This window comes from Lepidochelys kempii, chromosome 7, assembly GCF_965140265.1.
Source record: "Lepidochelys kempii isolate rLepKem1 chromosome 7, rLepKem1.hap2, whole genome shotgun sequence".
NCBI lineage: Eukaryota > Metazoa > Chordata > Testudines > Cheloniidae > Lepidochelys > Lepidochelys kempii.
This window is the reverse complement of record NC_133262.1, coordinates 37,881,255-37,897,673: the sequence shown is the minus strand read 5'-3', so window position 1 is coordinate 37,897,673 and position 16,419 is coordinate 37,881,255. Positions and strand designations below refer to the sequence as shown.

The window sequence follows — 16,419 nt, the reverse complement described above, 5'->3', positions numbered from 1 at the left end:
TCTCTTATGTGGATACTTTTGTTTCAGTTTTAAGAGTGCCTCATATCAGTTTAGCTTAACTAGGCTTCTAAACTGATTTAATTAAATTGAAACAATGTTCTTATGGAGACAAACCCTTACTGGGGGATTGTATGAGCAGGGACCCCATCTACTACTAATAGCTTTGAAATTGCTTTTAAGTCTCTGCAGCCAGATTACAAGAAGGTAAGTCTTTAAGAATTAGTGCCAAGGTAAGGCTATCAGAATCTGGCCCAGAGAAAAGAACTTGTTGCGTTTGGAAGATAAAGATATTTGTTGTAGTAGTAATGGATATAGAAATTATGTAACCAGATGGGATGCTTGGTGTGCTCATTTACATGCCAGTACCCAGAATTTTCAGGCATCTTACTTCTATTTCATAGCAGGAACCTGAGATCCAAGAACAAAGCAAATGGGTATGATGGGCTTGTAGGTAGGTGCATTGAGTCCTTTGTCAAGAGCAATGTAAATTATTTTGCAGGAGTGACATTGCAAAGAGGTTAAAATCTTTATTTTTGGAAGCATTGTCAAAGAATAGCAGGATTTTTTTGTGCTGACTTTAAATATCAAAAAAGACAATAGCAAATACGTTCCACAGAGAGACTGCACAGTTCCCAAGACTGATTTCTAAAGGTCTGACTCCAAATAAAATACTTTAAAAGGTATTAAAAGTTTTTGCCACCAGACTTTTGTATTTTTTTGTATATTTTAGAGTGATCTGGATTGCTTGGTAAGCAGGGCACAACCAGACAATATGCATTTTAATATAGTTAAATGTAAATGCATACATGCTGAAATAAAGAATGTAGGCCATACTTAAAGGATGGGAGTCATAGTGAATAATCAGTTTAACATGAGCTCCCAGTGTAAAACTGTGACCAAAATGGCTAATGCAATCCTTGGATGCATAAACAGGGGAATCTCACATAGGAGTAGAGAAGTTATTTTACCTCTGTATTTGGCACTGATGCAACCCTTGCTGGAATCCTGTGTCCAGTTCTAGTGTCCTCAATTCAAGAAAGATGTTGATAAATTGGAGAGGGTTCAAAAAAGAGCCACAGGAATGATTAAAGGATTAGAAAACATGCCTTATTGTGATCAATCTATTTAGCTTAACAAACAAAAGGTTAAGGGGTGAATTAATTACAGTCTATAAGTATTGTTTCCTCTTGTTTTTTCCTACCCCCCCCCCCAGATGTTCTGGTTTAACTTGGATTTAAACTTGGAGAGTGGTCAGTTTGAATGAGCTATTACCAGCAGGAGAGTGAGTTTGTGTGTGTATGGGGGTGGGGGGGATGTGAGAAAACCTGGATTTGTGCAGGAAATAGCCCAACTTGATAATCATGCACATTGTGTAAAGAGTTGTCACTTTAGATGGGCTATCACCAGCAGGAGAGTGAATTTGTGTGGGGGGGTGGAGGGTGAGAAAACCTGGATTTGTGCTGGAAATGGCCCACCTGATGATCACTTTAGATAAGCTATTACCAGCAGGACAGTGGGGTGGGAGGAGGTATTGTTTCATATTCTCTGTGTATATATAAAGTCTGCTGCAGTTTCCACGGTATGCATCCGATGAAGTGAGCTGTAGCTCACGAAAGCTCATGCTCAAATAAATTGGTTAGTCTCTAAGGTGCCACAAGTACTCCTTTTCTTTATATAGGGAACAAATATTTTAATAATGGGCTGTTCAATCTAGCAGAGAAAAGTATAACATGATCCAATGTTGAAGTTGAACCTCGACAAATTCAGACTAAAAATAAGTTGTAAATTTTTAACAGTGAGGGTAATTAACCTTTGAATTCTCAATCAATGGTAATTTTCTAATCAAGATTGTATGTTTTTTCTAAAAGATATGCTCTTTTGGGGAATTATTTTGGAGAAATTCTAAGGCTTGTGTTATACAGGAGGTCAGGCTGGGTGATCACAGTTCCTTCTGGCCTTGGAATCTCTGACCTATGAATTTTGTATGACTGGTGCCAAAAGGCAAATCAAAGACTTAAACAGAAACTTTGGTATATGTGGAATTGAGGTAGAAAAGTAAATGCCAAATAGAAATATGTAGTACCTTGTGGTTATTTATTATTTTATTTTGCTTTAATAAGAAGTGGATCAACCATTCACAGATAAATACGTAGGTCTCAGTTTGAAGAAATATTTCTGCAGCTGCAACACAATAGAGTGGTACTAAAGATAGCTGATATCTTACAAATTGTAGCTCTCCCTTATCAACATCTCCTTCTCCCCTCTCAAATGTAACATTGTGGTTTTCCATCCAATTTCACAATTAAACAATTAAAATTGTATGTTTCTTAGGAGCAGAACATGATCCAATTGTTGGCGCATGTTTAAATTACTTTTTTGGGAGTCAGTAACATATGGCCTGATCCAGTGCTCATTGAAGTCAATGGGTTGAATACATGAAGGCTAAAAAGCATGTTAGAAATTGTTAGAAATACCTCCCTGTGTTTCTTACTTCAGTTGAGGTGAATAACAGATAATTACTTATGTGTGGGAAAATGGAAGGAAGAGAGAGTGAATTGTCAGGGGGGAAAAACAAATATTACCAAATATTTGGGAGGGTCCATGCTTTGTTTTTCACAAATAAACTAATACAATCCTGGGTAAATGATGCATGCACTATATTTAAATAATCTGGCCCCAAGGATAGTCATTCCTAAGATAAATTCGTAGTATTCACTTGTTCACTTCTTTTAACAGATCTTATCATTGGGCCTCACATCTGTTTATTCTGAAATAGATTGTTTCCAGATCATAGAAGAAGAATTTTGCTGGTATTAGTTTTGCTAATTTGTTTTCAAATTGACTTATTCTAGTTGGGTATTTTTAACAGGCAGACTCATTGTTGTGACCTGAATTCGCTTTGTTCTAGTTTACAACATACTATTTTTTGCATCAAGGACTTTTTTTCTCATTAACAAGTTATTTGAGTTTAAAAAACTCTGAAGTCCTTTAATATATCAGTGTAACAGAAGATGCCATTTACAAGATAGTCAAAATAAAATAGTTGCAATTATTTGTAACACTTACTAGGACTTGTATTTAAAAATGAGCATAACAGCATATGAAGTAATGTAAATGTGAACATATGTCTATCTATAGAAAAAGTATTGTACCTACATAACTACAAATTAAACATTTAAGGGTAATATGTTATTGGATGTAAACTATTAAAATACACGTTAAAGAGATAATATTCTTTTATTAACTAACTTTCTGAACTTTGAATTCTTATAGTAAAACACTTGTGAAACTAAGAGAGGACAAAAACATTAATAGACGCTTTTTAGGCGTGAAAATCAGTTCTGTATGTTAAAAGAAATTGCTTTCCTTGAATTATTTAAAAAATTACCCTCTCCAAATCCCAAAACTCCAGGAAGTGGGTTCCCAGCAAGTGTAGGAAATCTGTGGGAATTACTGGCCCTTTCTGCGAACTCTTTTTAATGCTGGAAGAAAGTTTGCTTCAGTGGATTTATCTGGATTTTAACCCAAAAGCAAAACTACTAGGTATATTGATGCGTATTTACACATCCCATGCCAACTTTCATGGGTTTCTTAACAATGGTTTATGCCTTTATAGTCTTTCAGTAGGATAATGTATGTAGGAAGGATACATGAAACTCAATCCCATTTTTACTTTTATTTTTAGCCATTCGTTATTTACGACATGAACTCCTTAATGATGGGTGAAGATCAGATCAATTGCAAACATGTCACACCCCTGCAGGAGCAGAACAAAGAGGTGGCAATTCGCATCTTCCAGCGGTGTCAGTTTCGCTCAGTGGAGGCAGTGCAGGAGATCACAGAATTTGCCAAAAGCATTCCAGGTTTTGTGAACCTTGACCTGAATGATCAAGTAACTCTCCTGAAATACGGTGTCCACGAGATCATATATACGTTGCTGGCCTCACTGATGAATAAAGATGGAGTTCTCATATCCAATGGACAAGGATTCATGACGCGGGAGTTTCTGAAGAGTCTGAGAAAACCTTTTTGTGACTTTATGGAGCCCAAATTTGAGTTTGCTGTGAAGTTCAATGCACTGGAACTAGATGATAGTGACCTGGCAATATTTATAGCTGTCATTATACTCAGTGGAGGTAAGCACTGCCTTATTTAATATGCAATTTTATATAATAGGGTTGCTGTTTTTAACTCCTGTGAAAACAGACAAGGGATCACTACTAAGAGATCAAGACCAGATTGCTTAAATGTAGCCTTTGATCAGCTCTCTACTGTCTTGATATTCCTTGCTTTCCTTCAGTCTCAGTCACAAACTGCCAATGCAAATGTGCTGCTGTTACTGATTGAGCTGGACATGCCTGCTGAGTCAGCAGTATTTTTCATCTTAAAAAAATTAAATCAGAATGGTCTTACTTAAAACAGCAAGGGTGGGAATCTTACCAGCAAAACCATTTAAAAGTCACCCTACTGTAGTAAGAATTCTTTTTCACCTACAATTAGCTTGTGCAGCCTCTTAATTTTATATTAATAGCTTGAATTCAATAAGAATTTCAAATGAATAAGTACTCAGCATTTGACTCTCAGGAATGTAAGGTTATTTGAATTCAGTCAATGATATTGACCCACATAGGGTTTTGTTCACCTTAAAAAGAAAAAAAAAATTAATGAGTTACTCAAGAAAGTGAGAGCCTATTAACACTAGGAAAAAAACATGCCCTCATGGTCGGTTCAACCTTTTCTATGCTGCTAGGCTAATAGCAGTGTCTATGCTTTGTGGACAGAACGGGTACAGAAGTTAAGGCATCAATGTGTATGCAGTATCTTCAACTTTATGCCAAAGAGGACAGTGAATTTTCACTCTTCTTTAGAAGAAGCAATTGGTATCGCCCGCCTTTTTCTAACGCTGTCACATCTCTGGTATTCTGTGGATCAGTTTTCAGGCAGCTGTCCAAAGCAGCACTCTTTCCATAGAAAACCAGATACATCAAGCCTACACTGTAGGCCAGGGTCAGCTCTTCTATGCTGGTGCCATTGACGTCAGTGTTACAACTGTAACCCAAATGAGAATTTGGCCCAGCTGGCCTGTATGCTTATTCTCAGTTCTGCACCACAGATGTCATAGCAGACCTGTGCACGTTTCTGAATTCAGGTCTTCAACACAGCAAAGCAGAGTGCTTTTTTATTGAATTATCTTTAAACATAAACACCACATGCTAACATACAAAAATCAAACATTTTGTTTGAAGTGTGTTGTTATGTATGATATACCATACATCACGTTTAAATTAATGTAAAATTACTTTCTGGCATTATGTTTCATTCAGGGAAAATATCACAAAATGTTCTATTAGACTAGCTAAATCCACTTCAAACAAGTACAACTTTTCTCAGAAGACCTTTGCTTGAGCAAGACTTTCAAACAAATGGATCCCTGAGGACTTTGAATTAATTCAATAAAGCAGAATATGATAGGAGTACATTTTTGGTTGGCTGGGGAGGGATGGACTTATACAATCTTAAAAAGACACTCCAGAAAGTGAGCCAATAAAGTCTGAGTTTTTTGATATTACAGAAAAGTTAACAGATGAGAAACAGGCCCTTAAAAGCTCTCCCATTTCTAACTGAAAAAAGGGAACTCATAATCTGTAGCTGCAAAACTGGGTCTGTTAAATTTCAGTGGTGTTTGTTTTGCATTAGAGGAAACAAGTATGAGGTAAGTAATCTTACATTTTGGATCCCAGGAGGATAATAACCCACTAAGAAATGTTAACTTCTGTGAACCAGATTAATCAACCAATAATAATTTTTCTTACATGAATAATCTGAAAACCGAGATTCATGAACCACTTTTTGAATTTAATTAATTAGTTTTAATTAGTTCAGAATCTCATCCAGCCACTGTACATAAAAATCCTATAGTTTTCTGATATGAAAACAGATTTCTGAAGGTGATATCCTTCTACCTGCTTTCAGGACTGTTTTAAAATAAGAAAGACGATGTTTTGAAAAAGCTCATCCCTTATCCAAGACAATGACAACTTGCTTCCTACTTGGGGATGTCCTCTAGTCTACAGAGTCAAATTGTACCTATAACAAACTAATGTTTATAATCCGTTCCAGCTGTGGTTTATATTAATATGTTCTGTGGGAGTACATGAAGGACAGTGTTCCTTCTTTGCAGTAGGTAATTTAATACAGACAGGTCTGACGAAATATGGAAGTGAAACCCTGCTCTTTTGGATGCTCTTGCTGATGTTTCAGTGGGAAGTTAGCCTACCAAAATATTGAAGAATCAGGCCAGTGTCACCTGAAAATATGAGTTCTAAAACCACTACACCTTTATTCAGAGACCACTGACTCAAAGAATACTGTAATGTTAAAGCCATCTCAAAAAGTCTTTTGGGTATATGTTGCAATACCACAGAAATGGAGAAAAAACCTAGTGACTTCTCTCAGAAACTTACAAAAACACTCCAGCCAAATGCTTTGCTTTTGGGTAAGTGATTCTGTAATAGCCTAGGGAAATAATGTTGGCTCCACTGTCTCCTTAAGTGGTACCTCTTACACTGTTTAAAGAGAAAAAGAAAGAAAAAGAGAGCTGGAGATATTTCCAGCTGAAACATTACACAGGAAAAATTTCTGTTTGTGAAATGAAATCATTTGGAATTTATCACAGTTTCTCTAAAACTTATACATTTCTTGAGACTGAAACAGTACCATTTACGGTCTATTTTACAAGGCAAAATGCCCACATCAAAATGACAGAGAGAAGCGACAAATTAACAATAATGGCAACAAATTAAAAATAATCCCACCTCCATAGTCACCCACTTGAGTTCTAGCTGAGCCATTCAAAGCACAGTGGGATTCATTCAGTTTCAGTCATTTCAAATGTTGCACTGTGCTCATTATTATAATGCTAAACAGCTGTTCTTAATGTGCCATTGTACATTTTACTTAAAAAGAATACTGAAAATATTTAATTCAGGCAAAAAAAATAAATTACATAAAAAAATGCTGATGAGACAGAGTTGCTGTTCATGGGCAACAGAATAATCCCCATTTCTTAAAAGAGACATTTTTTTTATCCCGTTGTTAGCAATGTAAAATTTTCATCAGAGCATTTTTTTTAGTTACTGTAATTTTGAGAAACACATTCTGGTAAAATGAGATTTAGAAAAATGTTTTCAGAAAAGTTTTTTCCCTTCCTGTCATCACCTGCATCACGTACTCCTAGAGGCAGATCCTCAGCTGCTGTGAATGGTCACAGATCCAGTGAAATCAATGCTGAAGGTTGCCCCCAACCTCTTGCAGGCCATTAAAAACAAGAACTCTAGGATGATAGATGTATTTGCTGTTCTGTGACATCCAAGCAACCCTGGCTTCAATAGGTAAATGGTTTCACTATTTAACAGTACTACTAAATGAGAAACATTCCAAGAAGCTGAACAGTGTGTTCAGAGGAAGCCCTTGAAACAGGAGATCTGAGAGGGAGCAGCATGTAGACTATTTAAGATTTTCAGCAGTTTCATAGAGAAAAGGACTGTTTCTTAATGCTGTATTTTCTTTCTTTAAAAAAAAAAAAAAATCCTGCAAATAAGCTTGTGAATAGTGCTGTATTGATACCCCTGGAGACCTTGATCTGCAGAACAGCTGTGGCACTGTGTATGCAGGCTTCCCCCTACAGTCCTGCCAATGTGCTGCAACACTGACCTAGAAGGGCTACCTTTAGGGGGAGAGAATAGTTCAGGCTTTATACCCATTAAGTCCTTAAACTGGCTGTCAACAAGGGTGGATTTAAGATACCTTTTCTCTGGGAAGAGGATTGCAACTATATGCTCATTTCTAGGGCCCTACCAAATTCACGGTCCATTTTGGTACATTTCATGGTCATAAGATTTTTAAAATCGTAAATGTCATGATTTCAGCTATTTAAATCTGAAATGTCATAGTGTTATAATTGTAAGGGGTCCTGACCCAAAAAAGAGTTGGGGGGGCACCAGGTAATTGTAGGGGGGGTGTTGCGGTACTGCTACCCTTACTTCTGTGCTGCTGCTGGCGGGGATGCTACCTTCAGAGCTGGGCAACTGGAGAGTGGTGGCTGCTGACCCAGAGCCCAGCTCTGAAGCCAGAGCCGCTGCCAGCAGCAGCACAGAAGTAAGGATGGCAAGATATGGTATTGCTATCCTTGCTTCTATGCTGCTGCCTGCAGAGCTGGGCCCTCAGTCAGCAGCCGCCATTCTCTGGCCGCCCAGCTCTGAAGGCAGCAGCGCAGAAGTAAGGGTGGAACGGTATGGTATTTTCGCCATTACTTCTGTGCTGTTGCTGGCGAAGTGCCACCTTCAGAGCTAGCTGCCACTCTCTGGCCACCCAGCTCTGAAGGCAACGGAGAAGTAAGGATGGAACTACCACGGCCCCCTAAAATAACCTTGCAACCCCCCCACAAACCTCTTTTGGGTCAGGACCCCCACTTTGAGAAACGCTGGTCTTCCCTGTGAAATCTGTATAGTATAGAGTAAAAGCACACACAAGACGGTGGGAGACCAGATTTCACCGTCTGTGATGCACTTTTCATGGCCGTGAATTTGGTAGAGCCCTACTCATTTCACAGGCAGTCATTATCTTTCAAGTTGGAAGGCCACTTGCTTGGCTTCATATCAAAAGAGAAAAGTCCCACATATAAACATTTATGATGGGGAAATGATACTTGAAAAACTAATATTTTTTTTGCATCAAAATGGAAAGAAATCTCAGTGTTTAATAGGAGGTATCAAAGTAATGCAAGCAGACTGAAAGGGAAATATTAGACTTCAAAAGTGGTCTGTTTCATGCCCATTTCTGGATTAATTTGAAAGCACGCTTTTTCTCCACACTAGCATACCCTCCTCCTATAAAGTTTGTAATTGACAAGATTACTGCAAAAGAGATAAAAGTGTGTTAATGGAGGCTGCAAGGGAACCTCTGTGAGAGGAAGGCCAAAGGGGAAGAAGGAAAGGGCTTTTTCTATTGTTCCTGGTCCTCTTTTTAAGGGGAATAAGACTTCTAGCTGTGTACATTAATTTGGATTGGATTGGTAGAAAGGAGTATCTCATTTTACAAACTAGCACAATGGTGAAGGCAATTCTAAGCCTATCCCCTCCAAACATGTGTAAATCGTTGTTTAATTAAGCTAAAGTTAACTGTGTAGAACTTATTCTCCTCTGTGTCTCATTTACTTTTCTGCTGTGGTTTCCTGGTGTTTTTTAGTGTTGCCAAAATACCTGGTAAAGAGCTTGAGGTATCTTTAAAATTCTATAAAGCTGAGTGTGGCTGTGGTATGACATTTCTGTGTACCTTTATTTCACTGGGCAAGATCTTATGCTGGTTGCATATAGAGAGAATGAAAATTTGTTTGATTGGCTGTTTTTTCCCATTATGTCTCTGTCTTTTTCTTTGTTCAGGTGTGTTTGAGTTTATAAAATAATTCTCCAGATAGAACTAAAGAACTATTTTACGTGTGTATGTATATGTATTTATGAGGGTTTATGTGTATATTGTTCAGATAGAAATACTTTTACATATGAAGGACTAGAGCATACTAAGTTTCTGATTCTACTAGGTTGCATCCCAACTGTGAAAAGTATTAAGAGAAGGTGAATTAAAACATTGATACACTGAGGCTCTGATTCAGGAAAACACTAAAGTACATACTTGAGTCCATCCATAATATTAAGTACACAGGGGGCATGGATCAGTGTTCACATCGCACTCCACGTCAATACGCGGGATAGGGAAGCTCATGATCCAACTGGCAGACCAAATTCAGTGATGAATCCTGGTCACATGCCACCTGCAGCATATTGCTCATCTGCTAAGAAGATTAAGTACATGGTTAAGTGTTTTGCTGAATCAGGGTCTGATTGACCCAACACCCTACCTTGCCCTCTCCCAGCCATCCCCCACCCCCCGCAACAATATAGCACATTGAGCACTAAAATGCATGCTTAACTAAGTTTTCTCATTTACTTTGCTTTAGAATTTGTAGAGAAAAATAATCTTTTAGAGCTTTTCCTGTAGTTTTAGGATTAATGTTGGGGAGTTTACCATGCTTACAAAGTATTATATTAAATACAATGGCTTTTTTTAAAAGCACATATCTTAGCATATGTGTCTTCAATTTGATTTTTCTTAGTTTACTGATCAAACCAAGCTTTTACTCATTAGCAGTTTAGAGCATGTACATCTGGAGTCTATACAGACTCATGCATCATCAGTAAAATGACAGCTTCTGCATCACTGGTGATAATGCACAGCCAAAAAGAAGTTAGCTTCACTATCAGATGCTACACTGAGTTTGTAGGGCTTAATATTAGAGAAAAATTGTCCTTTTGTCTTGTAAACAGAGGTGTATTAAAAGCAGGATCCTTGTGATCTAGATTCCTTGGTTCAGAGTGGATCCCTACACTGTAGTGAGTCTGAGCAGAAGCCCTGACTGACTCTGGGGAGAGAACATACACCAAGAACCTGTCTCTGTGGGGTAAACTGGGATGAAGTATTCTGCTTAGGTAGGAAAGAACAAGGAGTCTGTCAGGGTTGGGGGAAAGACATGTCCAGGGGTGAAAGTAAGGTGGTATGGCCCAGTACGGCATACCAGTAAAAAGTGGCTGTCTGTACCAGCCCGTACTGCTGACTTTAAAGTACTGCGCTTAAAGCACTGTCGTGGCAGCGCTTTAACATAGCCGCTCCTTTTGTGCCCCGCATTGGCGGCCCTTCCTGGTCCTTACTGGCAGGGCCGCCGACGGTGGGGGGAGCAAAAGGAGCAGCTACCCCAGGGCTGGCGATTTTAAATCACTGCTGGAGCCCCGGGCAGCGCGGGCGGGCTGGCTGGCTGGGGGAGGCTGACCCCCCCCCCCAGCCCCACCCCTTCCACCCGAGACCCTGCCTCTTCCTGGTGGAGGAAGCTGCCCTCCCCCACCATACTGGTAAGAGAAATTTTACTTTCACCCCTGTACTTGTCTCAGGAGAAGGGGATGCTAGAAGTTTTGGAGAATGTAAGCCATCTTTAGTCTTAATTCACTCGTGCTATAAATTTAGCAAATTTGTTCAGGAAGTCTCTGAGACAGAATAAATAGGGAATCTACCAGGTCATTTTTGCATAGTCATTCCTCTGACTATAGATGGTGCCAAGCTAGGGTTGCCAACCCTCCAGAATTGTCCTGCAGTTTCCAGGAATTAAAAATTAATCTTTAATTAAAGATTATGTCATGTGATGAAACTTACAGGAATATGTCCAACCAAAATTGACAACCTTCGTCCAAGCAGTAAGTCTGGTTCCAGATCCCATCTCCACCACTTAATAGCCCACAAATTTGGAAGAATGTTTGGATGTGGGAATTTGGTCTGTCCAGTTGTAAAAAGGTCTAGCTACAAAGTTTGGATCCAGATCCAGACTCTGTCAGTCTGAGTGCATTCGGACCCAGGATTTTGGTTCTGGCCTATCTCTGCTTCTGACTTATTTGGTCTCCTACTGTATGTTTTGGAGCAGTTCATGAGCCCTGAATAGCTGTTCTTTGTTAACTGTTATATTAAATCATTTGACCACAATATGAAAAATTTGAGGTTTCATCACTGAATACTACCAAGGATTTTAGCATTGACCGTTATAAAAATTACCCTTGTAGTAATCATGTCAGAACAAGGAAATACTTCCTAATCAGACCAGCAACTGCAGATAACTACTGTGGGCTTTGAACCAAAAACTTGACGAGTGCACTGCATGTTACAGACTGGTGAGTAAAACCCAAACTGCTGAGTCATATCTGCCTCTGCAGCAGAAATAGCACTAGAAAAAAAGTGTTTAATCAGCCATTATGTCTCTTTATGTATTTTATCATATTATGATTTCAGAATGTCTATTTAAACTCCAAATGACCTTGACTAATGATGGTTGTTACAGACATAAAATGTAATGTAATTTTGCATGCTAGCATAAAACATAAAGACATGCAGATGGACGTTTTGTAAGTGAGAAATAACAAAAAATATAGTTAATTTTAAGGACATTCAAGCCTGAAAGAGGCTTCCAAATATGTAAAATCTATTTTTTGTCTAAGAAAAAGTGAAGTATCACTTTAGACAGATACAGACAGGTAATTTAGACCCAAAATTTGGGGGTTGTTTTGAAAAAAAGTACTCTATAAATCTCAGAACAATTTTAATTAACTTTTTTTTCAATAATTGAAGACAGTTTATTTGGATTTAAACATTGTCCTGCAGTGTTTCCAAACCAAATTACATAGACTTGTACTAATGAATGAGAACCAGAAAGCAAAACTAACCAATAATAAACAAAAAGTGAAATAGTCTAGTTTGCTTCCATTGTCCAAGCCAGGCAAAAGACAGATAGAATGAGTACAAGTGGTGAAAAGTAAATTAGACTTTTAAAATACTTTCAGTTTTAATAACCTGAAATGACCTTTGTAACATAGATGAAGAAATAGTCTTAAAAATTATGATGGTTACCTAAGTTCCCTCTAAGCTGCACAGTCAGGCAGCTGCCTATTAAGTGTTGTGCAGGTGGTCAGGGCTGCGTCAGGGAGAGATGCCTCTCCCAGAACACTGGACCTGCTGCGGCACCCCTCCCTGGCCCCGACCCAGCCCAGTGCCGTACCTGCCGCGGCTGGGGGACAGGCACCCCTCCCCAGGCCCGACACAGCCCAGCCCCAGACCTGCCACAGCCAGTGGACAGGCACCCCGAACCCAGCCCAGCCCCTGACCTGCTGCGGCCAGGGGACAGATGCTCCTCCCCCAGCCCCAGTCCAGCCTCAGACCTGCCACAGCCAGGGGACAGGTGCCCCGCCCCGACCCAGCACAGTCCCGGCCGGGGAACAGGTGGCCCTCCTCCAGCCCGAAGCTAGACCTGCCGTGGCCGGGGGACAGACACCTGTCCCCCCAGCCCAGGTGCTGCTGCGGGGAAAGAGAGTTGAAGGGGAGTCCTCTCTCCCCACTGTAGCCTCAGGAAGCCACACTGCACCCTAAACCCCTCATCCCCAGCCCCGCCCCAGAGCCCGCACCCCCAGCCAGAGCCCACCCCCACACCCCAAACCTCTGCCCCAGCCCTGAACCCGTCATCCCCAGCACCACCCCAGAGCCCAAACCACCAGCCAGAGCCCTCACCGTCCACACCCCAACCCTGAGCCCCCATCTCTGGCCCCACCCTACATCCTGCACCCCCAGCCAGAGGCTTCACACACACACCCACTCCCCAACCCTTTTCCCCAGTCCTGAGCCCCCTCCACTCTCTGAACCCCTCAGCTCCACCCCACCATATGAATTTTGTTATGTGCACCAATATGGAGGTGATGTGATCTCCATATCGGTGCACATAACAAAATTAATTCCGCACATGGGTGTGAAAAATTAGAGGAAACACTGATGGTTACCAGGATGATAGCCGTTTAATAACTCTTCCATAGCACTGCACTCTGTGCTTGCAGGGAATGGACTCAATGCGCTCTGTTCTCCAGTAACATTGACAGTTACACCATCCTCCCACTCACATGAGCTTAAAGATAATATCCTGTCACCGCTCTCTCATCCTGATCTTCTCTCACCTTAACAATTGCCACCTATTCATCCTTGCCCCCCTTTCACCTCCTTTCTTTCTACTATGGTCTGTGAAAATGCTGTGGCTAGGACTGATCCACCTCTCCCACTGCTTAGTCTATCCTCTCTTCAAATCTATATGCTGGCTTCATCTCACTTGCCATGTCAATGTGTTCCCTGCCCATATCTTTGCTTCTTATTTCTATCTACCCCCCTCTAACTATCTGTGCCTGAGTGGCATACGCGCCAGTGTGCACAGCACTATGTCGGCTGGAGACGCTCTCCAACTGACACAGCTACCACCACTCTTTGAGCGGGTTTTAGTATGTCAACGGGAGAGTTCACTCCCATAGGCATAACGCAGCTACACAAGTACTCTTACAGCAGCACTGCTGTATCGGTACAGCAGTGCTGCTGTAAGCATGTACGTGTAGGCATGGCCTTAGTTTGTACTGACATTCCTGGTTTTTATGTAGCCTGTTGTAAAACTAGGCAAATACTTAGATGAGTTGATGTGCCCCTGGAAGACCTCTGTGTACCCCTGGGGTACTCATACCCCTGGTTCAGAACCACTGATCTATGCTCTTCCCAAGGCTCTCAACTAAAGACTCCATATGTATTTCCCACTCTTATATCTTCTTCTGTAGTGCCACCTCTGCCTGGAGCTCCCTCTCTTTGTGCCCTGAATCACCTCCCTTCCCATACTAATCCCTGCACAAAAAACACATCTTCTTCTACCACAGTGAGTGTGGTTAACTTCAAGCTGTACAGGTAAAGCTTGCAGCTTCAACCCTCGTGTCTCATAGGTTTGAACAGTATTGTCTTGTGTCTGATCTAAATAAGCTTCTTGAGACAGAGATCGTGTCATCCTCTGTTTGTAGAAGAGCATAGCACACAAAATAATGGCTCATATCCTGAAGTCCTTACTCAGGCAAAATCTGTACTGCCTTCAATAGGACTTTTCCTTTCTCGGGATCTGGCTTATTGAAAAATAACATTTTATGATCCGATAGGCCTTTGCCATCTCCAGTTTCACTGATCCTAGTTCCAGTGCTTCATTATAAAGCCATGCTTTATAAAGGTTTTATAAAGGAGCCTAAGGAAATCAGGCACTTAACTCCCACTGAACTTCAGTGGAATTTGAATGCCGAATTCACTTAGGCCCCTTAGTAAATCCCAGCCTAGATGCTGACATTCTGGGTTTGCTTCAGAGGTCCTGCAAGTCAGATTTGGGGATCATGAGATTTGCCTTGATTTGGGTTTTACATCTGAAAATCTCACACCTTGATAATTCCCAGCATTAAGAGAGATGGGGAAAATGGAGGCTAATCCCAAGGGAAATAGAAGCTATGGTCTTCATGCTTGTTTGACTTGTATTTTGCTGTGCACTGAGTCATATCCAGCTGGTTCAGTGTTCCTCTTCAGCAAGGCAGTGAAATTTAAAGCTATAGCATCCCAAAAGACAAAATTATTAACAGCTTAGAAATATCCAGTTGGGAGGTTTATGAAGGATTGATATGAGCAAATGTATATAGTGCCGACTTTAATGTACCCAGGTAGTCTGAAAATAAGTCTTGACAATTTATCCAAAGTCTGGTAGGTAGTTTTAAAAATAAGTCTTGATGATATTTCTAAAGTCCTCTAGGAAATCAATAAGAAGGTATTGTTCATTTTCTGTTTGCAGATATTTACACTACAAGATATTTTTGGTTATAAAAGTCTAATATTGCCAGTAAACTGGTATTTGTTTATAAAATATGTTTATGTAAGTGACCTCTGCCAGCCAAGCACAGGTTAATAATTAAATCAGGATTTATAGTTTTGCAACAAAGGAAGACATTCTTTAAAAATGTACTAAAACATTTGGGATAATGATTTCTGGGAAAAGATTACTATTGTGTGTAGTACACTGAGTGAAGAGGAATAGCTAGTTTCTAGAACATCCATGCCGATAAATCCTCACTTTCCTCTACATAATACATATTTTTGCTTCAGTTTAAGTAATGATTTCCTCTCTTTATGATTTTGTAATTGCTGTGTTAAATATATACTTGTAAATGCTAGAAATGAGCTTGAGACAAAACCCCAAATCCAAGTGCCCCTGAATTTCAAAGCTCAGATTTTGATCTGCAGCTGCATCATACTCAGATTCTGTTTGAGAAGAACTGGGATGACACATTAAACACTGCTCTTATATAGGAGAGATCGTTGCATTATGATGAAAATTGCTTTCTCCTTTCCATATCCACCAAAATAACAAGCCACTAGTTTTGGTAACTAAATCAGAGGTTGTTCTGCAGAGTAGTAACCATAGGACTACTAATCTAGCCCTTTATAATGTCCAGGCCTGATTCTCCAGTGGACTAAGGTCCTTTTAGGTCACCCTGGTAAAATAAAAGGGGCAAAGATGACCCCTTGGCTATATGCACTGTAAAGGGAATCTCCCCATCTGGCATAGAGCTGGTTTAAGACCTATACACTGACCCTGCTCCCAGGTGACAGGCCAGAGGCAAAGAGGAAATGCAGCCAGAGTACGGTGCACTCCAACTATTTTCTGCTTCCCGGGGCCTATAGTTTCTTGGCTTGTCTGCACTTGGCATTTCTAACATTGGTGTAGCTGTAGTTGCCCTGGTGCAAACCCCTAATGTAGACACATTACATCTGTGTAAACCACAGTATATGCCAGGGGTCAGCAACCTTTTAGAAGTGAAAAAAGAAAAGGAGGACTTGTGGCACCTTAGAGACTAACCAATTTATTAGAGCATAAGCTTTCGTGAGCTACAGCTCACTTCCTCAGATGCATATCGTGGAAACTGCGATTCACGTTCTAGTTTC

The 16,419-nt window shown here is 40.3% G+C and overlaps 1 protein-coding gene across 9 annotated transcripts in view; it reads left to right on the top strand.

Moving 5' to 3' along the window:
* PPARG (peroxisome proliferator activated receptor gamma) overlaps window positions 1-16,419 on the top strand; it is a 105,514-nt gene that overhangs the window by 86,182 nt on the left and 2,913 nt on the right. For 8 of the 9 annotated variants that reach the window (XM_073352271.1, XM_073352270.1, XM_073352272.1 and 5 more), the window contains one exon: window positions 3,686-4,136. In XM_073352271.1, coding sequence (XP_073208372.1) covers window positions 3,686-4,136 — 451 coding nt within the window. Of the gene's footprint in view, window positions 1-3,685; window positions 4,137-11,660; window positions 11,769-16,419 lie in introns of all 9 variants that reach the window. The other variant, XR_012159868.1, reaches the window with a different exon arrangement.